At 43.5% G+C, this 27,256-nt stretch overlaps 1 protein-coding gene across 2 annotated transcripts in view; it reads right to left on the reverse strand.

Moving 5' to 3' along the window:
* Positions 1 to 27,256, reverse strand: part of SPOCK1 (SPARC (osteonectin), cwcv and kazal like domains proteoglycan 1) — a 542,718-nt gene that overhangs the window by 255,775 nt on the left and 259,687 nt on the right. For both annotated transcript variants that reach the window (XM_061189624.1, XM_061189623.1), the window contains exon 3: positions 25,862 to 25,907. In XM_061189624.1, coding sequence (XP_061045607.1) covers positions 25,862 to 25,907 — 46 coding nt within the window. The remainder of the gene's footprint in view (positions 1 to 25,861; positions 25,908 to 27,256) is intronic.

Genomic DNA, 27,256 nt, shown 5'->3' on the forward strand with positions numbered 1-27,256 from the left:
TCTTTGCAAACAGTGACAGCAATCTCAGTAAATACTGGAGAGAAGGGTGTTGCAGCTTATGTTATTATTGATGAAAGATATAACTCTAATAAAAATTCAGTGCATATAAAAATGTCAGAGACAGTTTCATTTCATGTGTAATAAAGTAAGGCACATAAAAATAACATGTTGGCTATAAAGAAACTATATTGCGTTCGATACAGGTACACAAACACACACAGCAAGGGATTTAAAGAGACTGCTAGTGGCACAGGCATCCACAGAAAATGAACCTCCACAGTTCAACATGTACAAAATTCAGACTGAAGCTGGGACTAGGAGACCATGCTGGGAAACACACTCTCCTTCAGGTAACTGAGCCTGAAGCTTCCACGACCGACTGGATTTACAAAACGAAGGACACTTGGATAAAGGCACATAAGAGAACTAGAAAAAAAAATTTTTTGAAGGTATTTGAAAGGAATCAGCAAAACCAGGGCTGATTTCTAGGTGTCTTCCCAAAGCCATGGCACCAAAATGGAAAAATTGATTTCCGAGAGAAGAACTAAAAAATGGAGGTAGCAGTCTTGAGCTGAAAAACAGTAGAACATCAAGTCTGTGGCTTTCAATTTCAGAGTGTCCTGTCAGAAGATGGAATCCCACCTGACCCTGGTCCTCAAGGTTTTATTCCACCCTCAAAGGAAGGTGCTCACACCCAGAGGAAAGGAACTGGGGCTGCCAGACCTGCATTTATGACTGCCAATGACTCCACTGGGCAAGGCTCTACATGACTGCTGGCTCTTGGCAGGCTTCTTGCCACCAGAAGCTCTGTGGTGTCAGCACCTGTCACCTTGGCCTAGTGTCCTCCAGCATGGGAACTAAAGATCAAACCCCCTATAGAGTGGGGAAGCCAGATTATCAACAAAGACCTTTGATAAATTATTTTTTAAGCACTAATGTGACAACTTACCAATGTCCAGGACAAAGTTTACCTGCATCTATCAAGAGAAAATAGCTCACAAAAATGGATAAAAAATTTAAAGGTCTGATTTTAAACTCTGAGTAACAGAAAATAATCCTCTAAGGATTTAAATAAAAAGATATTCACTCTCTCTTTCCAACCACCACAAAGTTGAGGATATTAGTGAACAAGACCACTTGCCCCAGCAGAACTAGAAAATAAACATCATTGGTATTATGCTGCCAGGTGAGAGCTAACATAATTAATTGTAAACACATCATGTTTCATTAGGATTCTCCTTGATGCTAGTATTAAAAAAAAAAAAAAAATCAATGATCTTTTCAACTTAATAGCCAATCTGAAAAGCAATTTTAGAAAAATAATTGGTTTCTTCAGTAATGGAAAAAAGAATGGTCGTAAGTATCTTTCCATTACTTTCTGGAGCTTTTCAAGGCCATTCCCAGGACTCATATAACATTTATAAGAAATAATTATACTTCAAACGATTATTATACCAATTGTTGGTTCTAATCAATAGTTAAGGACATAAGCAGGAAAGGGAATTAATTACACATTCAATATTGCTCCTTAAAAATGAAAACAAAATTGAGGGCAAAACAAGCCTCAAGAACTTGTGGGAGTGAAAAAAACACAAGTTCTGTAAAATATCGTCCAGGCATGGAGGGCTCATGCTTTGCAAAGCCCACCAGCCGGTTATGAAATCGGAATTACAGTGACATCAGCAACATCAAAGGATCTGTGGTCACATGGCCCAATCATGTAATCTCTGAAGTGTGAACTCTCACAGCTGCATCTGTATTAAAAAAAAAAAAAAAAAAAACTTCTAAGGAACACTAACTGCTCTGAGATACTCTTCAAGAATGGAATTCATGATCAACTAAGTTTGGGAATCACCATCTATGACGCTGTCTTTGGAGAACCACAATGTGCATTAGTGTATTAAAGGCTCTGAGAAGTCTAGCGGTAAAACACCTAATTAACTTCGTTTAAATCAGTGTCACCCCAATATACATACATATATAACTATTAATACCTATTAACAGTACAAGGAACTTCTTGTTCAAGTGATGTAGGTCTCCCCGTTCTACATCACTAAGTCAGTGATGAGATCTCAGCACCCCATGAGCACCCAACATCATTACAGACAACTCTAACTATCAAGAGAAAACAGCACAGGGGACACACTTCAGGTTTTAAAGTGAATCTGATCAATACTTGAATTCTCACTAACCATTTAATCACTGTATAATCTTGGCAACCTTTTTAATTACTTCTGAGCCCCGGCTCCATTATCTATCTAGTAGGGTAACAGTAACTATTTACAGTGATGCTGTAAATATCAAGAGACACTACATATAAAGTGACCGGTCAGTTTCCTAGCACCTATTACAACTGTCATTATGATGTAACATTTCCCTTATACTGAGCTCAAGTCGACCTCCAAGTTAACTAGCTCTACCTCTCAGAATCAGATAGAACATATCCTATCCCACTTCCATCCTCCGTGGTGGCTTTTTCCTAAACACCTTCAGGTCTTCCAGCTCTTCCCCATGGCTTCCAGACCCTTCACTGTCACCTCCACATCTCACTGCTTCTCTTATCTGCAAGTTTGTTATCCACTTTTTTTGGACTCTCTAAATCTGATGGATGGCCCAGGCGTGATCCAGGTGAGGACAGTGTGATTTGAGGGGATCTTCACACTTGGAGTCTGCCATGAATGACCACACTCACTCACCATTCTGGATCTTATTCTGCCCCACACGTCCTGCCCTGAAATTGTCCAAGCAACCTTGCCCAACCTTTGGTTGAGGCAGATGGGGCAGTGGAAGCAAGAAGTCAGGGAGAAGAAGCTAAAGGCCAGAGTGCGTTTCTAGCAGCTGCATTCAGTCACATGTATGGAGCTCCTGCTTCATCAGTTCTCAGGTGGGTCCTTGAAACACCTAAATCAGCACCGTAGACCTATTCAATACTAACCTCTGTGGGTGGAGTCCAGGATCTGTGTTTTAACAAGCACTCTAGTGACTGAAGTTGGAGGACCACTACCCCACAGTGTAGGGAGGACATTTGAAGGAGGACTCGACTCAATGAAGAACCGGTAGAACTATCTGAAGGATGAAGAGGCATTAACCAGATCAAAGAAGAGACCATGGAGGGAAGGGGGAACATGGCAGGCAAAGGCGGAGCATGGCCAAGACACAATGCAAGGCCAGGTGGCAAAGTGTGGAAAGGGTGGGGCAGGGCTCCATGAGGTGGAGGCGGTGCCTGCCCAGGAAGGACCTGGCATGGAGCAAGCTCAGCTCTCCCATTAAGGCCAGGAGAAGCCCCTGGAGGAGCCCCTGGAGGTCTCACAGTTCTGTGCAAGCCAGTGGCAAGCCATCTGGGTTACACCCACTTCTGATTTAGGTGCCACCAGCCACCCAGAAATTCTGTTTCTGATTTGATTAGGACCCACACCACCCTATGGTGTGGAATTAATGCAACTGCATATTTTCTTTGCAATATCCCTTCTGCCTATTTGTCCATAACAATCCCAAGCGCAGAAAGCAAAGCAGATACACCTCTTCTGGACCCCAGCTACACAACCAGTCATCATCACAGAAGTTCACAAGATACATACACACGCACGTGGGATGTTTCTTTACTAGAAAAAAAGGGCTTGTATTAACTCTTGTCTATTTTCCTACATATAACTTGGAGGCTAAAAGTTAGCTACCAAGCAAAGGTTTAACATACTAAAAATAAAATTCACTATTTTTTTGGTTTCATCCATAGGTGAGGAAATATAGGGAAGTATACGTTTGTCTAGCCTTTTTTTCCCTTAAAAACCTGTAACATCTTACTCTCTATACCCTACTACTTAGCCCCTAATCATACCAAGGCTTAAAGGGGTCTCTCATTACTTCATATGGATTTGCCTAATTCATTCATTCATTCAACATTTCCTGAGCACCCTTCTACGCTAGGGTCACAAGTATAAATGACATACCATTCTGTCCTTGGAACTCACAGTCTAGTAAAAAAGCCTGTTCCCACCACGAGCTGTGATGCCAAAGGCAGAAGCAGCACCTACTTCTATGGGCTCCCCCATAATTACTGACTGGTCAATTTCTATCACGGAGCACAAGACACTTCCACGATTTTTAGACAACTAATGATAGAAAACGGTGTGCTTGGTGGTCAAGAATGGGAGTTGTGGAGTTAGAACTGGGTTCAAAGCCTGGCCCTACTACTTACTTGCTATGTGGGTCTCTCTGAACCTCAGTTTCTTCATCTGAACAGAGAGATGAGAAGAGTTCCAGCCTTCTGGGATCACTGTGCACATTCAAGGAGATCACTCGTAGAAAGGGCTTAGTACAGAAGCTGGCACAGAGGCAATACTCAAAATTACTAGGGTTAATGGATGTATAAGCTATTAACAAATCCTCCCTTAGGCCTCAAGAAAAATTCAAGGAGATTAACTACAGTTTTCACAAACCACTGTTGCTTCATCAGAGAATTCTGGCCAGGCAGGCCAGAACACATTTCTTATGTTCTTAAAGAAAAGGTGACTGTTCTTTAAATAGAAGTCAAAGATCATGATAAGATCCAGAGCCCAAAACCTCAGTGTCACCACGTACAAATTCTCCACTAACTGTTTTGAAGATGAAACACGACCTATTTTCTCACCAAACAAAAAAACAGATAACTGGAAATATTACAGGAAGCAGGAGGGAGACAATTTCCCACTAGCAATGCTGTTCTTTGTAGACATTCTTGGCTCCAGGGAATAACTTGTTTGAAATTTCATGTAAGAAAAACATAAACTAAGGTATCAAAAAAGCACATCTCCTTTGATGCAAAGACTTCACTTCCAGGAACTTATCCTACAGAAATACTTATAGAAGCATGACAGACTGACTTACAGCAATATTCACTGAACCATTTTTGGTAATAACTGAAAAACTGGAAATGACTCAAATCCAAATATGGGAACATGGTTAAATAAATAGCAGTACTTCACAAGTTACATACACAGGAGAATATTATGCATCCACTAAAAATAATGTATCAATGGAGGAATTGATAAGGAGAGCTCTCCAAGATGTAGTATGTGAAAAAGAAAGTATGCAAAGAGAAATGAATATGCATACACACACTGCTGTAGTCACCTAGTCAACTTCTAGAAGGATGCCCAAGAACCTGTTCACGGTGGTGGTTATCTATGGCAAGAGGAATTACATAACAAAAGGGAACAAGGGAGTAAAAGAACTTTACTTTTCATTTTATACACTTCAGACATGAATTTTTTATACCATGTACATGTTTGTTTCACTTTTTATAACTTTACAATTTCAAACTGTCAGTTCCAAGGTCAAAATGCATCTCCCAGTTATAATGAACACTGAGCTAAGAATAAGAATAAGTTCAGAGGGAATTAAAACCAGATCTCCTTTGAAAAACTTGACAAACTCCATGATTAAGGCAAATAGTACTTTTAATGCAGGAATTTTTGTTTCTTTGTTTTTGGAAACAAGTAAGTTGACAATCATCTACCTCTTCTTACTATACACAGCACAGTGTAGTGGAGATTAAATCCTCATTGTGGAGACACACCTGGATTTGAACCCTGACTCCAGGTGACTCTAGACCAGGGGTCAAAACCTACTGCCCCGGGGGCTACACTCAGGACCAATCTGGCCTGCCACCAGTTTCTACATAGCCTGAGAGTTAAGAATAATTTTTACCTATTTAAACAGTTGAAAATTAAAGCTAATGTTTGATGACACACAAAACTTTGATGAAATACAAGTATCAGTGCCCATAAATAAAGTTTTATTGGAAGACAGCCACACCCATCATTTGCACGTCATCTGTGGCTGCCTTCACACTGCAAGGCAGGATTGCATCGTGGCGAAAGAAACCACATAGAGCCTAAAATACTCATTACCTGACCCTTTACAGAAAAAGTTTGCCAAATCCTTATTCTACACAACGGACTCAAATGAGTCTCTTTCTTACCTGTAAAGTAGGTACAGTAATAGCACTAACTTCACAGGGTAGTTGTGAAGACTGAACATAATAATGTGTGAATAGTACTCAGCACTTACTGTTTTTTATATAGTTTTTCATATTTTAACAGTGAAATCAGGATTTTTTTTTTTTTTGGCCACACCACGCAGCGTGCAGGATCTTAGTTCCCCGACCAGGGATCAAACCTGTGCCCCCTTCAGTGGAAGTGCGGAGTCTTAACCACTGGACCACTGGGGAAGTCCCAGGATTTTTTTTAAAAACAATCAATGCTATGCCAGTTTGATTCGTATTGGGTATTTTTTTGTTTGTTTTTTTAGTGGTACTAACGTACCTTCAAACCGTGGTGTCTGAGATTAGATGAAAGCAAGCTGAACCTACCACATGTTGGTTGCCTGATACTTCTGACTATAATTGAGATGACCACTACCCTCACCGTAATCCTGCACAGGTTATGCTCACCTGTGTCTTGCTGTGACTGCCCTCCTTTCTCAGAGCCAATCTCCCCAGGTCGTTTGCATGGTCCACGCACAGACCTGGCTCAGTTTCACAGCACGGCTCTCCTGTCTGCTATATTGTCTGTTCTACAGACAATGAAACTGAGGCCCTGAGAAGTCATGTGACATGTCCCAGGTCCCAGCTAATGGAAAGGCAACATGGGAAAGCAAAGTCCCATCGTCTCTCCCTCTCACCAGTGGTTCTCACACTTGAGTATGCACCAGAATCACCCAGGGGGCTAGGTCAAGGTGACACAGATTGCTAGGTCCCATTCCCAAAGCCTCCCATTCAGCAGGTCTGAGGTGAGGCTGGACGATTTTCATTCTAACAGGCTCTCCAGCGAAGGCATGCTGCTCGCCGGAGGGCCACACTTTGAGAGCCGCCGAACACTACTGAGTCACGGGAGAGCAAAGCCCTCACCCCCTCACCATCACCCCCACGTCCTGCCCCCTGAACCAGGTCCGCTCCAACCTCACCCACACAAGGAGAAGGTTTTCTTGTCTATTTGTCTCTTTGTCTTTAAGAAAAAGATCTCTCTTTTCTTCCCATTGTTGTCTTAGGGCTGATGGCAACACCAGGAGCCAGGGGTCAGCGGTCCAGTCCTGACTGGCCAGCAACTAGCTGGGTGGTTTGAGGCATTCTTTCCCCTCTGTGGCCTCAGTCTCCCCTCTGTGATGTGAGAAGGTCAAATGAGATGATTCTCAAGAACGCTCCCAGCAGAGCAACAAGGTTGATGCGAGGATGCTGGCAGAGCAGCTTTCTCACCCGCAGCGCTCGCTATGAATCCGTGCAGCTCCTACAGGGGTCCCGCCTTAAGGAACGGCCTGACGGATGAGACCTCGCCATGCAGGCACCAGCAGAACGGCGCTGCTGATTGGCTTCTGGAGGCCAGCATGACGCCTGATTTCAGGTAGCACATAACCTTGTAAATCACTAAAGGAGGTGATGGGGATCATCCTCCCTCCTAAAAGAACTCTCAGTTTTCCCTCAGGTTGTGCTAAGGCACACAGAGGCTCCCACCCACCCTGCACCTCCTCAAGACCCTCTCTCTCTCCTAGCGATCACCTCCCTAAAAGCCCAATTACCATCTCTCTGTCTCCAGCTCTCTTTTAAAAGCTTTGGCTGGGGATAACGCCGATACGTGGTTTAACTTTTACTGTTTCCACTGGGCACCGAAATTACCTTCTGCTACCAGGGCTCGTTAGGCCAGTGCCGGGCATCCCCTGGCCACATGGCCGATGGTCCTGTGGGGCCTAGCTGGGCACCAAGTTCACCAGAATCAGGATAGGACGGGACGCCATTCCGGAACAAGCTTCCTCAGCCTTAGCACTACTGACCTGGTGGGGTGGATAACTGGGTGGGGATTGGGGGTTGTCCTTTGCAGTACAGGATGTTAGCAGCATCCCTGGCCTCAACCCACAGATGCCAGGAGCACCCCCCCCCCCCAGTGTAAAAACCAAAACTGTCTACAGACACGGCCAAATGTTCTCTGGGGGGTATTGAAACTACTGTTGCAGACACATCAAAGGTATCGGGAACAGAACCCAGGCTATAGAGCCAGATGGGCTGGGGTTCAAATCCCCCCTCAGCCACCAAACCACCTACGTGGACTTAGGCAAGGCGTCTTCTTTCTCTGACTATTTATTTAAAAAGAGAGGCTTACAATAAAAATTTTTAGATGACAATATATGAAAAACTGCAAAGTAAAATTGCTCATGCCCCTCCCAGCCCATTCCTCAGAGATAAATGGTTACAATTTGGTGTTAAGGTATTTTGTACGCAAATACAAGCACATTCATCAGTTATGTACATATGTAAACACTTTGTTTCACATAAGTAAAATCATATTAGGTACAGTTTTGCTTTTTCACATTTATATCATGAATACTTTTCCAGATGACTACTTATGAATTTCCTGAACCCTTTTGAAATCTGAATATTCTACTCTCAAGATTTGAACCCAGTTTTCCAGTTGTAAATGGGAAGAACCTGTTTTCTTTATAGAGTTGTCAGTATTAATGGTTATATGCCTGTGCACACACATTTTTTAAAGAGGACTAGATAGTACTGGCATACAATAGGTGCTCAATAAACAGAAATTACTTTTTCCGACAAGTATTAACTCAGCACTTACTTTGTGCCCAGTCCTACACCGGGCCCTGGAGATACAGAAGTACACAAGACATATAAGCCTCGTCCCGAAGAGATCACAGTTTACCAGGGATACAAACAGTAAATAATTCTGAAAAATTATTAAACTACAACTGTGTAACAATGCAAAGCATAGACTATTAGGAGAGTGTGATCTAATCTAGTCTCGGGTCAATGACAGGAGGTTTCCTTGAGTAAGTGACATAAACTGAGACCTCAGGGATGTGTTGGACAGGGGGCCAGAAATATGCTAAGCAGAGGGCACAGAACGTGCAAAGGCCCTGGTGCAAACTATTTGCAAATTATTATAATATTATAGTATTAATATTAATACTTAAAGGAATAGTCAAATAGCCAAGAGATGAAATAACTAAAATTTGCTCTTAGTTACAATTCACCTATCTCCCTCCATACTATCTGAAAAGTTATACCACCCAGATAACTTTCCATTTTGTACATTTAAAGAATCACACTTATATAGGAAAACATGGTTCTCTAAGAAAAATGGAAAACATACAAAGAAGAAAATATAAACCATAGAGTTATGAACATACCAACAGCTAAGAATATTCTACAGAAAAGCTCCTATAGCACGATTAACTAGACGACTGGCATCATCATTTCTTTTTTTTGGGGGGGGCGGGGGAGTGTAAGTCTTGGTGATTTCCATAATGGTATATAAATGATGTCCTTGCAAAAAATGTCTATCTGTCAAATCCCCAAGGACTCAAATACTGGAGTTCCAGCTCAGAACTCACTTCTGTGTGCAGTTCTGGAGGAGAACAGCCCAGTCACCTTCCCCGATTTGCCAGGTCAATTGTGAAACTCCCTGGAGCGCACCTCCCAGGATCTTTGCTTTGCCATGGGCACTCAGCTCCACTGATAACTCAGCCCATCAACTAGAGAGAAGGGATCTAACATGTCCTGAGCTCCTGCCATGGGCAGGCACCAAAGTAGAACCTTCATATACATTTTGCTCAATTAATATCTGACTGCAACCAAATAAGGTAGCTTTAGCCTTCTCCAATTTACAGACTGAAGTCAGGGATGTTAAGTAACCTCCCCAAAGTCATAAAGTGGACTCACAGTTTAGATCTAGGATAGGATGACTCTGTCTTGGATCCATGCTGACGCTAAGCAGACCAATCTCACCTGGTTTCCCATCCAAGAACTCCCGGTCTGATCCCTGCTTACCTCCTGAGACCAGACCAAGTAGGCAGGGTTTCATGGCTATAATGACCTGTTGCTGGGGGCACAGCATGAATGCAAATATGCAAACGTTTCTACTCCAACTTTGCATTCAGTGACGTAATCCTTTTCCTTTGGGTCACCAAGCTCTCCCCTTCTAACCTGTTCCTGCTCTGGAATCACTGTGTCAGTCCCTGGTCTCTTGCACCTGAACTCCTTACATTTGATAAACGGGCCCTTCATAACTCGCCTGATCCCTCTGTTCATGTAAGGCTCATTGCCCTGATACCAAAACAAGACAAGGACAGCACACAAAAAAAGAAAAATCACAGGCCCAAATCACTGATGAACATAGATACAAAAATTCCTCAATAAAAAATGAGCAAATCGAATACAGCAACACATTAAAAGGATCGTACAACATGATCGAATGAGATTTATTCCAGGGATGCAAGGGTCGTTCAACCTGCAAATCAGTCAACATGATACACCACATTAACAAAATGAAGGATAAAAAAAAATCACATGATCATTTCAATTGATGCAGAAAAGCATGTGACAAGTTTCAACATTTATTTATGATAAAAATTCAATAAAATGAGTATAGAAGGAATATACCTCAACATAATAAAGGCCATTATGACAAACCCACAGGTTAACCTCATATTCAACCAGAAGTGTCTTAACTGGGACGATGAATGTAAAATTTTTAGCAAAATGCCTGATGGTCAGCACTCAATAAACACTAGCTGTAAATATTATCGTGACTGCTACTGTAATAACAACTACTACTAAAGAAAGTCTGAGATAAGGGAAGGCCACCAATCATGGTTTGTTCTCCTCCCTTTTAAAGTCTCCCTAACATTTGTTAAGTACTTTATACGTGCTAGGTCCTTTCTGTACTCTATTTCATTATATAAGCAGAAAAATCTATGAAGTGATTTTACTATAGTGTAGGAACCTGGAATTAGATAGGCTTGAGTTTATATTCTAGGTCTGCCTTATTCTCGTTCTCTAATATATTTAGACAAGTGCTTTACTAGTCCCCAGCCTCCAAGTGTATGACTTTTTCTATCATCACTCTACCAAAGCAGTTTGGTAAAAGTAAAGACTAGTTACACGACGAGTCTGCTTTCCGGAGAAGCAACAGCACGGTGGAGACTCACCAGGCCCCTCTCGGGAGGACTCTTTGGGGGGCTCCACTTTGGCTCAAGGCAACTCTGCTCGTTCAATGAAAAGGTGTAGAATGCAATTTAGTGAGTGTGTGTTCTCCATGGGACAGCATAAAGAAGGAGGTGGACCCCCTGAAGACAACAATTTTGACTTTCAATGTGCTAGCCCTTGATTTTCCCAAGTGCTTCCTAGGGAAAGCAACGTGTGGGCATTATCATTTCTGACTGATACCCCACTTCCCTCCCCTGACCTGATGGTTCAGCCTGAATGGCATTAGAGGCAGGGATGGTCCCTCCCGTTTCTCCTCCAGAGCAGACCCGCTCAGTGTTGACACTAGGCACGTACTTTCCCAACACACAAGAATCCATCTTTTGTTGTTGTTGTTAGTTTCTGCTTTATCTTTATCTGAGAGTTGCAGGGTCTCTCCCTTGGTGTCTGAGATAGCACAAGGTTCTAAATATCTCGAGAGTCATCATTTGATATGCTAACAAAACCACATTTAAACCTGCCTGCACTGCAGATTTCTCCAACAACATAAGCTCAGTCAGATGACAGGCGTTTGTCAATGCATGCCTTTGGGGCTGTGGGAGGGGATCCAGGGATGTGGCGCTAGACTCTGAATCTGGACAACGGCCCACGGCCCACGGCAGGTTCTAGGCTTTACTGGAGGGCGGAGACCAGCCTAATCTATTCCTCCAGGCCCTCCCTGGCTTCTCTGTGAAGAAGAAGGCTTCCCCAGACCCACTTTATTCACTCCCCCTTGCTCCATCATCTGAATGTAAGACAAAAACATTTCTTTCTCCACGGAGGACACCGATCTCTCTGCGTGAGTCTCACGCTGATAAATCACAGTGCATTTGGAAATTTATGCCTGTATCTATGGCTCTGGCAAAATAAAACATAGCACCAGGGCCGTTTATTCCCCAGCCATTCTTGCCAAAGACAACAGAATCTATTCAAATGCAGTGTGCAGGAATGCAGGAACCGAAGCATTCAACTGATTAGATATATTACTTTCCTTTACTAGGAACACCCAGTAAGCCAGCCATTTTACTTTCTCAGTCCCTTGTCTTTGCAATGAATGAGGCTTCAATCACCTCTGATCAACCCCACCTACTGATCAGCAATCCATACACAGCTGCGCAGACATAGCTTTGGTAAACTGAATCCACCTCAGATGTACCAATCAGGCAAGTTGTTTGAGAAAACCCTAAAGGGGATAATTTCTATTATAAAATAAATGATCGCTTCTCAACAGACCTGCCTTATCTTAGAACTACATCAACTCAAAGTCAGAAGCCATGTCAATGGTAAGTGCTCCTGCCCCCATCCAGAGTTTGGTTCCCTCAACCAGGTGGTTGGCCAGTCTTAGGTGTGCACATCCCAGCAATGGTGACTTTACCCCCCCCCTACCCCGAGGTGGCCCATCCCGTCCCCACACAGCTTGGGCTGTAAAACAGCCGAACTTGAACTCAGCCAAAGTCCGTCACTTTGCAACTCCCACCCACTGCTTCCAGGGCTGTCCTGGGGAGCCAGACAGAGTCCTCAACTCCCTCTCCACAAGCAACCCAACAAATATCCAAGTGCAGCTATTATACCAGGAGGAGTTCAAAACGCCACGCACTGTGCTGGCTTACTATGGCGACTGGCCCACATCCCTGTGTCTTATCACCCTACTCCTACTTTCAAAACTATACATAAAACACTTGAAACCTTTCCTGGATGAAGAAATCTACACCTTGCTGTGACAAAAGAATGATGAATGTTCACCCCTAATCTGGCAGTGTAATTCTGTCATCACTAACTGGGACTTTCTCCTCCAGGCCCATCACTAGTAGAAAGGACTGACCTCTCTAAAAGTGAAAATCATCATTATTAGCAGATGCCTGCCGACACTTATATGGCCCACACCCCCAAATTGTATTTTTTCCTAAGGGAAAAATATATATCTTTATTTTTCAAATAATTTATCTTAGCAGTACTGCTGAGAAGAGACACGGCTGAAAATTAGGCATTCTATGAGTTTCTATTGAGTTCTCAATGAGTGCTTCACAACACTTGTTTGAAAATATTCCAGAATAAAACTCCTGTGTCTATGTGCTGTGGCAATATGCCCAAATCCTTCTACCATGAGGACCCCTTTTCAACTGTCAAAAAACACCTGTAAACGGGACCCTCCCCTTCACCCTCCAAAGGTAGCTATCATGCTAATAGTTCTGTTGATGGCTGAGAATTTCATAACAACTAAATCTAATATGAATTTGGTAATACTTTTTTTTTAAACTTTTTATTTTATATTGGAGTACAGTTGATATGCCAATGTTGTGTTAATTTCAGGTGTACAACAAAGTGATTCAGTTATACATACACATGTATCTATTCTTTTTCAAATTCTTTTCCCACTTAGGTTGTTACATAATATTGAGCAGAGTTCCCTGTGTTACACAGTAGGTCCTTGTTGGTTATCCATTTTAAATACAGCAGTGTGTACATGTCCATCCCAAACTCCCTAACTATCCCTCCCCCCTCCATCCTTCCCCCCTGGTAACCGTAAGTTCCATAAAGGTAACCGTAAAGGTAATACCTCTAAATAAAATGTCAATTTTATTGAGCACATCAGCATCTGCCCACATTTGAGAAACAGGGGTGTAAATATATAAGTGCGTGCAAGGAAAGCGTTTCCCATCCTCATAAAGCCTAAATCACATTATAAAGCTCCCATGTGACATCTCTGTGACCCCCTGCGGTTCCAGTGGTATATAGGGCAGAACGCTGATGTTCATAATCATCCACTGTCTGTGGGTCTGAATTCACCTACAGGCTTGGCATGCAGGAAGGTGACTCTGTGTTCAGGTATCATAGTTCTGGGTTGGATTCTGCATGTCTGACTGAGGACATTGGCTCTACCCACCACTTGGCTGATGAAGGAGACCCATTTGCTTCCACTAATTGGCAGCACAGATGATCTGAACTCCTTGTTTCTGCCAGGAAAAGCCCAGAACTCTCTGTTCCCAATGCTAATCAGTTACCAGAAACAAAACAATCAGAGTATTCTCTGATGGAGACAGGCCATCCATTCTTCCGGATGTTGTCAATTTTATCCATGTATCAAGCCAGACCTTTAGAAGACTGTGTACTCTTTATTAGCCTGGCTTATCATCGAATTACCTTATAGAACTGCACTTTGGCACTATGCCATGGGCATACACCGAGAGATCCTGGAGGAAGCAATGGTAAAAATTTACTGTGGTATTTACTGTCAGACACTGTCAAGAAAGTGGTCCATGCCCACACAACTCCCTTTTTGAGAACTCACTGAAGGAAGGCATCTCTGGTCTCCATACCAGGAACACCTTGTATTTCTCATGAAAAGCTGCCCTTTTTTCATCTCATGGGCACATAAGGCCGTGTGCTTCCTTCCTTCCTTTGGTTATTAGGAAGCCCCAGGGCCCGCTCTAGAAGTGCACAGAAATGTACTGTGCGTGTGTTTTGAGTGCTACCCTTGCTGCAGCTTTATTTAATTCACTCACATTTTTTCCTTAGATCCAAATACTGTCATCTATTCATTTATTACCTGATATTATAAATTCCTGAAAGTTACCCTTTCATGAATGAGACAGAAAAAACATATTTTTTTAAAAAGACAGAAATGTCAGGTTATCATCATTTGGTTACAAATCTGAGGACAGCTGAGTGACATTTCAAGTAAGTTCCTGCACGGAAACTGAGCATTTACAGACCTGAAGTGAATATAGCAGGAGAACTCAAGTGAATTTATCTCCACATTTTGAAGTTAGAGGGAAAGACAGGGGCTGGAGTAGAGGCCAGGGCTCGTGGGTGGCACAAACCCTGGGCCACTTCGGTGCTAGAATGTCGGCTCAGAAGGACCACCCTCCACCTAACTGGGGTCTTCTCCTCTTGGCATTCAGGGCATCTGACATTTCCCACCTTTCTGATCCCTTTCTACCAATATTTTTTGGCCAAGGAAGAGCAGAGGCAGCGCAGGGCCAACTGCTGTACACAGCATTCACCTCCTGCTGAGGGCTCCTCAGGGATGCCACTGCCCACAGCACTGCCCCAAGCTGCCCCACAGCGAGGAGACTCAGCGCCTCACATGATCACCACAAGATCAAAGGGACTTGGCTCCAGCTCTCTGGGACACGGTTTGTGTCTCTAAATCCCCATAGCACCTTATTTCGTGTGAGTTGTGTGAGTGCTTAAATGCACGTGAGAGGGCAGGGGTGTGTCTCCCTCTTCTCGAGATTAAAACAATCCATCTGCAAGTGGTGTGGGAGGCCGCAGAGAAACAGCAGTAATAACCCAGAGGTCGGCCCAGCATTCAGGCTCCCCTGCTCATTACACGTGGCTGCAGGCCTCCTGGCATCTAATCGTAGCCTGGCAACAATGACTCCATCCAGGCCGCGTGCCCCTGCTCCGCCAGGCGCTGCCTCTACCCTCGGGCCACCCTGCTGTTCCAGGTCAGAGGCACCCCAGGGACTCATCAGCCTCCAGAGCCTACACACCACAGGTGAGAGACGAGGTCTGACAACGAGACCCCCGGCTCTCCTCTAGGAGAATCCACAGACAGTCCAAGGACATGTTTACCCTCTTCTCGTTTGTTTTTTTTAAATAATGGATTTATTTGCTAATACTGATGAATAAGGAGTTTGTACCCACATACAAAGACTTCTTCATTTCTCGTTCCTCTGTAGCAAGCAGAAGTCCTGGCGATGCTGGGCCCCAGCACCCTCAGGATCACCCTCGGCGACAGCCGGGTCACGGTCACTCTCTGGAGGTGGAGTAGGTGCTGGCTTGTCCCAGACCCCACGCCCCACCCCCAGTGTTCCTGCACCAGACCTACCTCACCGTCTGCAGTCCCCACTCTAGGGGTATTTCAACATCAGAAGGATCTGGAGAGATAACTGGCGACAGACAAAAGCAGCCTACTGAAGTCATGACTTACATTTTCTTCCTCTCTCTTAATAAATGTATTTTTTTAAAGCATCCTATCAAACTTCACTTCTTTGGTAACCGAAGTCTCACCCATCAGGAAACGTTTCTTTCCATCAGATGCTGTCCCTCCAGCTCACCTCCCAGCATCTACCCATCCTTAGAAAGGCTCCAGGTCACTTTCTCCACCATCCTTTCCCTGACTCCCACCCAGGAAGGGCTGGCTCTCCCATCCCCTGAGCGCCCCCATCTGCAAGACTCTGTCTGGGCGTCCCAAGCACACACCCTGGGTTATTTTATTTCACGTGTCTCTCTGTCTCTCTCTTGGCTACACAGGCTACAAGCGCCCCGAAGAAAGCTGCCGTCACATTCCTCATCATGTTCCTGCATGAAACCAACTCAGCACCTACTACGTGATCAGTGAACAACTCACTGATCAATTAGCTCACACACCAAAAGGGAGAAGCAGACACATCAAAACCCCTAAGAACCTCTCACGCTGAGAGTCCAGAACAAAACATCAACCCTCCTCCTTTTACCAAAACCTTATTGCCTTTCTCATGTACGTGATAATAAGACTGGATCAGGCACTACATCCAGAGTTTTACAGACCCTTCATGTCACAGCTGGGAAAAACATCATAATTTCTATTTTACAGATAAGGAAATTGAGGCCCAGAGAAGTGAAGCGTTTGCCTAGGTACACACAGTTATTAGAGGGAAGAGCTGGAGCTGAACTCAATCTTCGAGACTGCAACGCCCAGGGTCCTCCCAATAAATCACACTGCCTTTCATCATACACAGTTATTAGGGCAGGACAAACATTTGATAGGCCTCCAGCAATGAAGTGTTACATAACACACACTGAAGAACTTAACAGAAGAGAACTCTGGATCTTAGGCAGAAGCGCTATGGGGCACAGGTGATTCTGGCGAGTGCTTCTCCAGGCAGCCATCTCCCATTGGGAAAATGCTCTCATCCACTCTGTGGTCTCCAGTGAGGACAATTTAACCAGCATTACTGATCCATTTAAAAATTCAACTGACATTTTTTCCCCTATTGAGAATTTCCCCAAACCAAGGCTGTTTCATTAGGACTCAACAAATACTATGTAATTAATTCAGGGGCTGTTGTTCTAACAGATGGAATAGCCGAAGGTTTGGGTTTGCTTCTTTTTTTTTTTCTTTTTATAAAACTAACACTATGTTTTATGAGTTTGGGGAAAGGTGATAAACATGTCTTTTAAATGGATCTGTTCGTGCTAAAAGAACCTCTTAAACACAGTAACAGAAAGCCACAGCGCCCCATAATTGCACGGGAAATTTTACTAGCCATCGTGATTCCATCCAAAGGGTGGAACACAACCCAGAATGGCTTTGACTCCTTGGTTCTCAAGGGCCAGGGTACTGGCAGCTGCTAGAGGAGCCAGAGGAAGCCGGGAACTTAACACCCACAGCGGCTGGCTCCTGTGAGGAGATGGAGCTTGCACAGGGGTCCCCGGCAGGGCTGAGCCGAGAAGAAGCTGAGCTTTCCTGGGCACACGCCACATACCAACTCCCCAGCTCTCTGCAATCATGAGCTCACACAGTCGTCACAATGTCCACCAGATGGATATCGTTAGCCTAGATAAGTCAGATGCCTCAAGTGGATGTCCCAATTTCACCGGGGAGCCGAGATTCGAACTCGAGCCTTCTAAACCCTGGCTCTTTCCTCCACCTCTTGCAGTGCCCACAGGACTCTGTGAGAAAACAAAGTACCTCCTACTTTGGTCCTTTTTGCTTTTTATTCTGAGCCTCCCTCCCCACCCCTGATGGTTAAAAGGCCCATTTAATTCCATTGGTTTTATTGAAGCGATATTCATACCTCATTGGTTAAACTGTAACCTTTGAAATAAGAGCATCAGACTTCAATTTTTTCATTTTTCCTTCCTTCACGAGGAAAACATACACAGATTCTACATTGCCTGAAACCATGATAGCTTGGCTATCAGAAGGAAAGGACCTCAGGGGCCACCTGGCCCACCCCTTTTATCGCAGAGGTGGGCAAACGGAAGTCAAGAAAGGCCAGTGATTTGCCTGAAGTCGCACATTTTAAAAGTGGCAGAGTCCTGTCCCACCTCGGCCTCCCTTGGGGGACACCACACTCTCCAGGCCAAGGGGCTGGATGGACGAATCAGTCAGCATGTGTTAGAAATGCTAGGAGAAAGCAGCTCCAACAGCAAAGCAAATGAGACAACCTAAATGTCCACCAACGGGGGAATAAGTGGATAAATTGGAGCATATTAGTACCACAGAACATCACAATATAAAGGAATTAACTGTATCGACAGCTAACCAATCGAAAACGATTTTCAGTGAAATAAACAGGTTAGAGGAGAAAACATGCATTTCTATATGTATAACAGTGTTTGTAGACATGCACGTATGACATAAAAGGACAAGAACATGGAAAGAAAAGCATGTTAACGATACGGTCACCTTTAAAGAAAAGAAAATGGGACAAGAAAAAGGGACCAAGGAGGGGCCCTTGGGGGATTTCAGTCTTATATCTGATGTTTTATTTCCTTAAAATAAGCAAACAGGCAAAGGCAGCCAGAGATGGAAGATAAAACTTTCAACTTGATCTAACTTCAAAGCAGATAGGCTGAGTTAAATGAGGAGCAAACCAATATTTGAATTAACAGTTTTCTACTGCTTCTCTGGCAGAATTGACTTGGAAAATTTAAAAATCAATACTTTAAATTTTTAAAAATAGTAACCATTGTATGGTCATAATCAAGAAAGAGAAGAAGAGATGGCAGGAGGTGAGAGGCTGAGGTGGCTGGAGTGAGATGTGAATGTCTGGGGCAGGAATCGGTTATTTTAAATAACAGGAGCTATTTCTGTTAAGGGGAGAGAATGGTCCCTAACTTATGTGCAAAGGCCAAGGTGAGAGGGAGGAACCAACCAGACCAAACATGAGGGAACCCAGAGAAAATTAAGATGCTTCCTACAAACCAGGCCAGCTGCCTCTGAGAATCAGTAGCCCGAAGGATCAGATAGGATGAACAGATCCTTAAACACTGAAAATTTTTCAAGGCCCTACAAATGTGAATCAGCGGCTCCTTTTGGGGTGAGGTTAAATTCCACATCAAGAGGAAAGCTATGGGGATTTAAGATTTCTATAAAGCCTATCATGTAAAATTTCAGATTAATCTAGAGGGAAAGAAATCTCCTTCTAAAGAAAAATATTAGAAATAAGCAATCTCGGCTCCCCCAGGAGCTCTTTAAAATTTGGACAAAACACGTTGCTGTGATGGTCCACGGGGCTCTGGCTCCAGAAACACGGCTGGAACACAGGAAGCACTCTCTCCTTTCGAGTTTTAGAATTTTCGCCTGAAAACAGTTCAGGGCTTTGGTGAGGATTTGAGCTTGTCAGGATCTTGGTATAATAGATTGGAAGTCAAAGGGCCAGGTTTTTCTTCTTTTATTCTACTCAAGTGAACAGCATAAATGAAAGGGGACCCTGCCTTTCGGAGCTTTATTTTTATCTGGAGATCAATTTCTACAGGTTCATATCTGCTCTGAAGATCACCAGCATCATCTGAGATTTAGTCACAGCCAGGCCGCTCTGGAGGAAAAATGATTAATATTCACTCCAGAAGGAAAAACGTTATCCTTTAAACCAACACCTCCACACTTTACCTAAAACATTCATTTATTCCACATTAAAGGAACCCACTCGTCTCAAAAAAAGTTCCATGATAAATCCCCTTCAGCCATTTTTCCTAAAATGGTTTGTCCCATCAAGTGGAACTTCTGACCCAAATACATCAGTGGGTTCTTTCCTGAGCGGACCATGGCTCCATCACTTCAGGACATCTTCAGGTAATCAGAAATTTATATTAAAGTGAGGCAATGGTTTTATACACAAATTACCTTCTCAACCCCGCAATACAACGACAACAATAAAAACCTTTCACTTGGCAAAAGCATTATGAATAAGCTCCAATTTTCTTTTTCAAAAAGGACTGGTCTAGAAGTTTTGAAGCTGCCTGTTAGAATTCACTTTGCTCCTTGTTCATCCCCTCCCTCAGTGAATCCCCAAAGCAACACCTTTTATTTTTGTACCACAGTATTGTGGTTCAACCAATTCTCTCTTTCCCCTCTAGGCCCTTTGAATAACCTTCCTCATCAGCCAGCCGGACTCCAAGGAAAAAGAGGATCTGTGAGACTGCACCCTCAGCGTCGCACCGAAGGGAATGTTGATCAGCTAAGGCTGGGGGCGCCCTGATCCGCAGCCAACAGACACAGACTGAGTGAGGCCAAGCAGTAGCAAAAACTGTCATCCCAACGAAAACCACCCTGTGTCACTAGGGTAAACAGTTGACATCATATGAGTTTCCCAGGCCAATACTTTTCGCTTTCCCACCCCCACCAGCACTTGTCCCTGCTCCCCACCCCATCACCCCCAGTACGGACACACACTCCATTCTGGTGTAAGAACTTGGACAGATGACTAATGATTTATAATCCCGAGTGTCCCAAGAAAGACCTTCTTTAGTGTGGTCCCTACTATCTACCGTAGGGGGTTTAAACATCAGCATTCGGTACCTGTTGAATGAATGAATGAATGAATGAATGAGCGTTAAGTGCCTGAACCTTTTCAGCCCCAATAATGAGGATGTGGAGGTGCAATGGCAATGACTCGCCTAGTGTAAGACAGGCCAGCTCTAATTTAGCCCGGGAGCTCCAGAGCATTGCAACTGTGAGCGCCCCCATGAGGGAATACAAGAAGAAAGAAAGAAAACCTGCGTGGGAAGGGAGGGAAGCAACACGGAAAGGCAGCTAGACAAGAAGAGGAGGGAGTGAAAAAGATCAATTGCCGGCTAAAACAACACTTAACAGAGCGCCTGTTATCTGCCAGACACATTAACTCATTTAATCCTCTCGGTGCTCTTATTGTTACCATTTCCAGATGGGAAGGCTTAGAATCAGAGAGGTTAAGCAACTTGCCTAGAATCACACAGCTAGTAACTGGCAGAGTCAAGTTCCAAATTTAGAGGATCTGACTATAAACCCCGGGACCCCATATTGCACTCACCAAAGTGTATCCCACAGAAGATACCACTTTTGCTGGGGACATGACAGGTATGGTGTGAAAAAAATAACAGCAAAAGCATGTGGTCAAAGGCAAATTTAGCACATGGTAAGTTAAATGGGCTTCTTTACTAAAAGACTTCTTAGAGCTTTTAAATTGCTAACAAACACTGTGAATCTCCACGAGATGAACAGAGCATATGTGTGTCCCAAACTTATTTGCGCAGGGACTGTTTTCTTGGGGAAGCATCTTGCTGGACCAGATGCCACTTTCAGAAGCATAGAACTCATGTCTGCTCAACACCCACTCTGTGCTCCAGGTTTGCTAGGGGCCAGTGGAGGGAAGGTGCCAAAGGCAAAAGCGGCAGAGGCCACCCAAAACTCTGGAATCAATCCAGAGCCCTCCAGGCTCGGCCAGCCTCCTGCAGAGGTCCACTCTGAGGGCCTCCACTCCTCCTGCCCATATAAGACAGGAAGCCGTTTGCATCTGCCAGTTGCCCTCTTGAACTATACAGCCTGTCCAACTCCCCGCAGGGCATCTATCTTTGTGGACTTCACAAAGGAAATTTCTCACCTGAGTTAATAATTGTTGCCTTCAATTCTGAACTCCCGTCTGTCCCTTCTGTGAGGAGATTTGGCATTAAGTCATTACAATCAAAAAGGATAGACTACTTTATCCAAATCTCCGAAAGAATTCTTAGAAAAGCCTCAAGGTGATAGCTATTATACTCCACTGACAGAAGCATTAGTGATCCTCTTAAAGATAACACGTTAAAGACGTTTTCAGCCTTGTGGAAGGAGACCTCCAGTGAGGCGCTTTTCTTCTAACTACCTTGAAGTCATTACATGATAAGTGCTTGCTCTATGAAGCCCTGTTGTTCAAAGTTCAGTAACTATCCTTCAGCAGAAAGAGCAATTACAGGGAAGTAACTATTTCTTAAATACTACGTGTGTCCTTACTATTCACACCAATACTTGAAACAGTCAGGAGCTACAGGGCATTTCAGAGGTCAAGCTACAGAGCTGAATGGTTAAGTCTGACCATCTGTGACCAAAGCCCAGGGATCCAAGGCAATGAATGATGCCATGGATGGAGAAGTTACCTAAGAGTCCGGTAGGAGGGGCAGCATTTAGCAGGTGTGTCTTGGGTTCCGAATCACTGCTGTTGAGCCACTAAACTAGGTCCTCTAAAGTATTGCCTTCAACCTGTCACTCCTCTGCTCAAAAACTTTCTATGGGTCCCCACTGCCAAGAAAACAAAGTTTAAACTTCATAGATGGGTATGAAATGCCCTTCACAGCCTGCCTCAAATCCCCCTGTCTGGCTACTCTCTACCAGAATCCCCCGTGTATGGCCTTCCTTCCCCTTTTCTCCCCCTGCATTTCAAGCCCACTCCACACCCACCTCTATCATGAAGCCACTTCCACCTCCATCTCAGAACATGCTTGTCATCTGGCCCTCTAACATGCTTTCCAGCAAGCTCCATTTCTATAAACTGAAAGTCATCCCCAACCACAAAACTGCCTGAACCACGTTGGATTCTTTTTTAGCTCAGGAGGGGAAACGACTTCTCTCTGCAGCTGACAATCTCCACTGGAGTTCGGCAATCCTCCTATTTTCTGGAAGATGAAACGCCCGATCTCTTCCATGCCGGTGGTTTATATTGCGCCAGGCCGCGTCAGCGCTGATATAGTAACCTCCCATTTTTATTGAGCGGCACCCAGTGTAATTGATGACAGAGCCGATACTTTAAGTGAAGGCTATTCTCAGCCCTGCCTGCTCTCCCCCCAGCTCGGGATATAAATAGCCAACAGCAGCTACACCTGAGGTACAAAGTGGGGCTTCTCAGCTAAGGTCTTCAATTATACCCCAGAAAGTCATGAGGTTTTCTGCAAGGATTTATCTCAGCAGATCGAGTTTTCAAGCCTGCAGAGCTAGGAAAAGAGGGAGCAGGGGCAGGACGCTGCTGGATATAGTTGCTAACATTCCTTGGAGAGAAAAATCCCTGTTTGGACTTTTTGGTTAGGCAGATTTAAATAGCATGTTCAAAGGAAGCTATCATTTATATCATATATGTAGATATATCATTTACATATATGAAGTGACAAATGATGCCCACCTTCGCGTATAACCTTTCCCAATGTGAATTAGTAAAAATTAAAATGTTCCTTGGTAAAGTTTTAGTATTTGTTTGCAGGCCTTGGGGAAGAGTAAATTTGGCATTTATTTAGGCAACATTTGATGCTTACAGGACTAGAACCTAAATCTTTTTCTGGAATGGAAAGCGTCAGTTCATGGTCGCCATCACCTGCGGTAGCTCCATGAGAAAGATCCTGGTAGGGGTGTTTGCAGAAGGGCTCATTTACCAGGTACACACAGGGAACGTGTTGCTCTACATCTGAGTGTTTTTCCAACATGAAGGTGTAGCCTTTTGAGAAATTTTTAGAAATTTTGACCATTTTTGATGGAAAATTTCTAAATTACAAATACCTTCATATGTTTTACTGTGATTTACTGTGATGATTCAGTCACTGTTAAAGTTGTCAGTTCTCCAAAGAAGACAGCAAGATGGCCAACAGGAACAGGAAAAGATGCTCGTCATTGCTGATTATTAGAGAAATGCAAATCAAAACTACAATGAGGTACCACCTCACACCAGTCAGAATGGCCATCATCAAAAAGTCTACAAATAACAAATGCTGGAGATGGTGTGGAGTAAAGGGAACCCTCCTACACTGTTGGTGGGAAGGTAAATCGGTGCACTATGAACAGTATGGAGGTTCCTTAAACAACTAAAAATAGAACTAACCTATGGTCCAGCAATCGCACTCCTGGGCATATAGTCCAGAAAAGACGAAACTAATTCAAAAAGATACATGCACCCCAATGTTCATAGCAGCACTATTTACAATAGCCAAGACATGGAAGCACCTAAGTGTCCATCAATGGATGAATGGATAAAGAAGATGTGGTATACATACACAATGGAATACTACTCAGCCGTAAAAAAGAATGAAACAATGCCATTTGCAGCAACATGGATGGACCTAGAGATTATCATACTGAGTGAAATAAGTCAGACAGAGAAAGACAAATATTATATGATACAACTTATATGTGGAATCTAAAAAATAATACAAATGAACTTATTTACAAAACAGAAACAGACTCGTGGACATAGAAAACAAACTTATGGTTACCAAAGGGGAAAGGGTGAGGAAGGGATAAATTAGTAGGAGTATGGGATTCACAGATGCCCACCACTATATATAAAATAGATAAACAACAAGGATTTACTGTATAGCACAGGGAACTATATTCAATATCTTGTAATAACCTATAATGGAAAAGAACTGGAAAAAATATTTATACCTATGTATAACTTCATCACTTTGCTGTACACCTGAAACTAGCACAATATTGTAAATCAACTATATTTCAATTAAAATTTTTTTTAATTTTTTTAAAGTTGCTGAAGTGTGAGGCCCTTGGAGCCCACTGGCATAGGTATAGCCCAGACGGGGCCTCCAAAAGAAAGCCTTCCCTAGCACCTGCCCACAACACACACATGCATGCCCGCTAAGTCTCCCACCTATAGTCTCACCTGCACACACCTGCATCATAGCCATTAACACATCTCCCACTGCAATTGTTCACTGAGCTATTTCCCCACTCCCCACTCCCCACTCTGAGCTCCTCCCGGATGGGCACCACAGGTTTTCTGTTTTATCCCCAGGACCTGGTTTGGTGCTTGTTCCAGAGTGCTAGGTCAATAAATGTTTGAGAATGAATGAATGCATGCATGTATGAATAAACAAAGTGTTGCACTACTTGAGGGCATACGCTAAACATCTATGAGAAAATTTTAATGCCAATTTTGCTTAAAAGAAAACCAGAGTCCGGATGGAGTGACCCATTAAAGTGACAAAGGAGAGAGCAGAAAGGGGCGCCTTCTATCGTGTTACACGTCAATGCTTTCCTTGACTTCTTTGTGTCAAGTTGACCATCATGACCACATCCAATACTCAATCTACAGAACTGAAGCTGATTCTCAGAAGCGTGAACCTTTGAGACTTGGTAGGTAACATTTTCCCTCTGAGTTGCAGCATTAATTGCATATACGTACTTGAAGTACAATCTGCCACCATTTCAGCAGCAGGGTCTGTGCCAACAGCAGCCCCACATGGAACAATAGAAACAGGGATGTGATTCACAGCAGGTCTTCGCTGTGTCTTAAATAACTCACAGGAGGACAGAGATTTACAATGGCCTTCAGGAGCCTGGCTTTGTGCTTGCTGGTGTAAGGGGAAAGAGCCCTCTGAGGACCAAGCTAAAACCCAAGCGGTCAGTGAGCTGCCCCTGAAACAAGCTTCTATTTAGAAACATGATGAAGTTATTTAACAAATGAAATATCAGCGCCCCTGAAAGCCTCCCAGGATTAGCCTATTTCTAGACAAGAAAGTTTCATTTTTGTGGCTCCTGTGAATTGGACAGCGTCTCCAGGCACAGTCTGTTCCATGAATGAAATCACTGGACTCAGCCCAACAATCCACCGGGTTAGTCTGATAAGAATTTTACTATTTTGTTTCTTTATGTGTTTGTTCTCTAACAAAACCAACCGATGATTAGAGTGGTCAATTCAATAAAAACATTTTTTAATCTGTCTTAGACAATCTCAGACAAATAACCAATTTGATAAAAATAATTTCTATCACCCCAGTCAATTCACTCCACAGAAGTCAATAAAATAAGAGAGCTAGCTGGCCTTTAAGGGAAGAGTAAATCAGCATTCAAGGAAGGAAAAATGAGACAGCATTTCCCATGGAATATACAGCAAGAAATAGTGCATCCTTTACCTTGGTCAAAAGGCTTGTTGGGATTCCAGTCTCTGAAATAATCATCCTATATGAGGGAAAAAAATAGAAAACAAAGGTCAGATTTCAAGAAGCTTCGCACATAAATGCATAAAAAGCTGCCTTTCCCCCCACCTCCCAAAACACAAAGGAAAACACTAAGGGCTTAGAAATCTTTCCAAGGCATTCACGTGCAATCAAAAATATCAATTGACTTTTTAAATTCTTGTCTTTCAAACTATATGGATTATACACTAGGAAGAGTTAATACATTTCAGCCTAATATGGAAACAGCACTGCTCTTCCTGGTTTGACAGATAAACGGAGACACCTTCTAAGTGCAAGACGTATTTGCTATCAATTATACCGCTAGTGGTGATGCCTAGCTGTTCTCACTTGGGATTAAGCCTCCGTGTTTGTAACCACTGATAATTCAACTGTCAACATTTCTCCTACATGAAGACATGTAATTTTGGCGCACAGTTCCAGTTTTCTAACACTCCCCAAACCAAAAAACAGAGGGCCATTCAAATGTGAGAATTAACCACAGGCATATATTCAGCTTAATACCATGTGTCCCGGGTGTGTAAAGATAAAAACACAAAGGCTGGCCAATCTGGTTCGTTCATAACCATGTTCTTCTTGCATGAAGCTTGCCTCGATTTATGCTCTGAGGCTAGACACTTCACTACTTTGAAATTGCAAGGGTCCAGGTCACTCACTTCTCTATCGTCACATTAACCTCTTCCCCACTTCTAATAACCCTTCCCTTCCAAACCTCCACTGTCCGCTCTTCCTCCTCCCCATAAGTGCTCACCCACCCCACTGCGGCCGAGCTCAGCTCAACTGTCTGCAACATGCAGAGGCCTCACCCGTGGAAAACACCTCCACACCATTTTTAGGGCATGTGCCCCCATGCAGTTAATTTCCTCCTGCATATACTCAAATGATCTGCTGGATGTGTTTTCGGCTGGTACTCTGCATGCTGCAGTTCCAGAAAGCTGTCCAAAATGAGGCCTCGATGTCTCTTCCAGAAAAGTTCATTTAGATCAAAGTGCACAATTAGTTTCAACTATGGTCCATGCCATCTCCTGTGGCTGTTTATCTCCGACACCATCTCCTGTGAATTTTATTGGCCTCTGTGTCATTCAATTACCTGGCTTTATTAGATCCTGGTTGAGTTCACCTAAGCTCTTAAATAGATTTTAGGAAACTGGATTTAGAGTAAAATCAGAACATTGCTCCTTGGGCAGTGATTCCATTTTCCAGAGCATGAATAAACATGAATGGGTTCCTCCGGATCCTGGGGATTCAGCATTAAATCATTTTTAACTCCGAGGAATTGGCCCACTTTGCTCTGGCTTTAAATTTATGGCATAACTGGTCTTCGCATCCATC

This window comes from Eubalaena glacialis, chromosome 4 (assembly GCF_028564815.1).
Source record: "Eubalaena glacialis isolate mEubGla1 chromosome 4, mEubGla1.1.hap2.+ XY, whole genome shotgun sequence".
NCBI lineage: Eukaryota > Metazoa > Chordata > Mammalia > Artiodactyla > Balaenidae > Eubalaena > Eubalaena glacialis.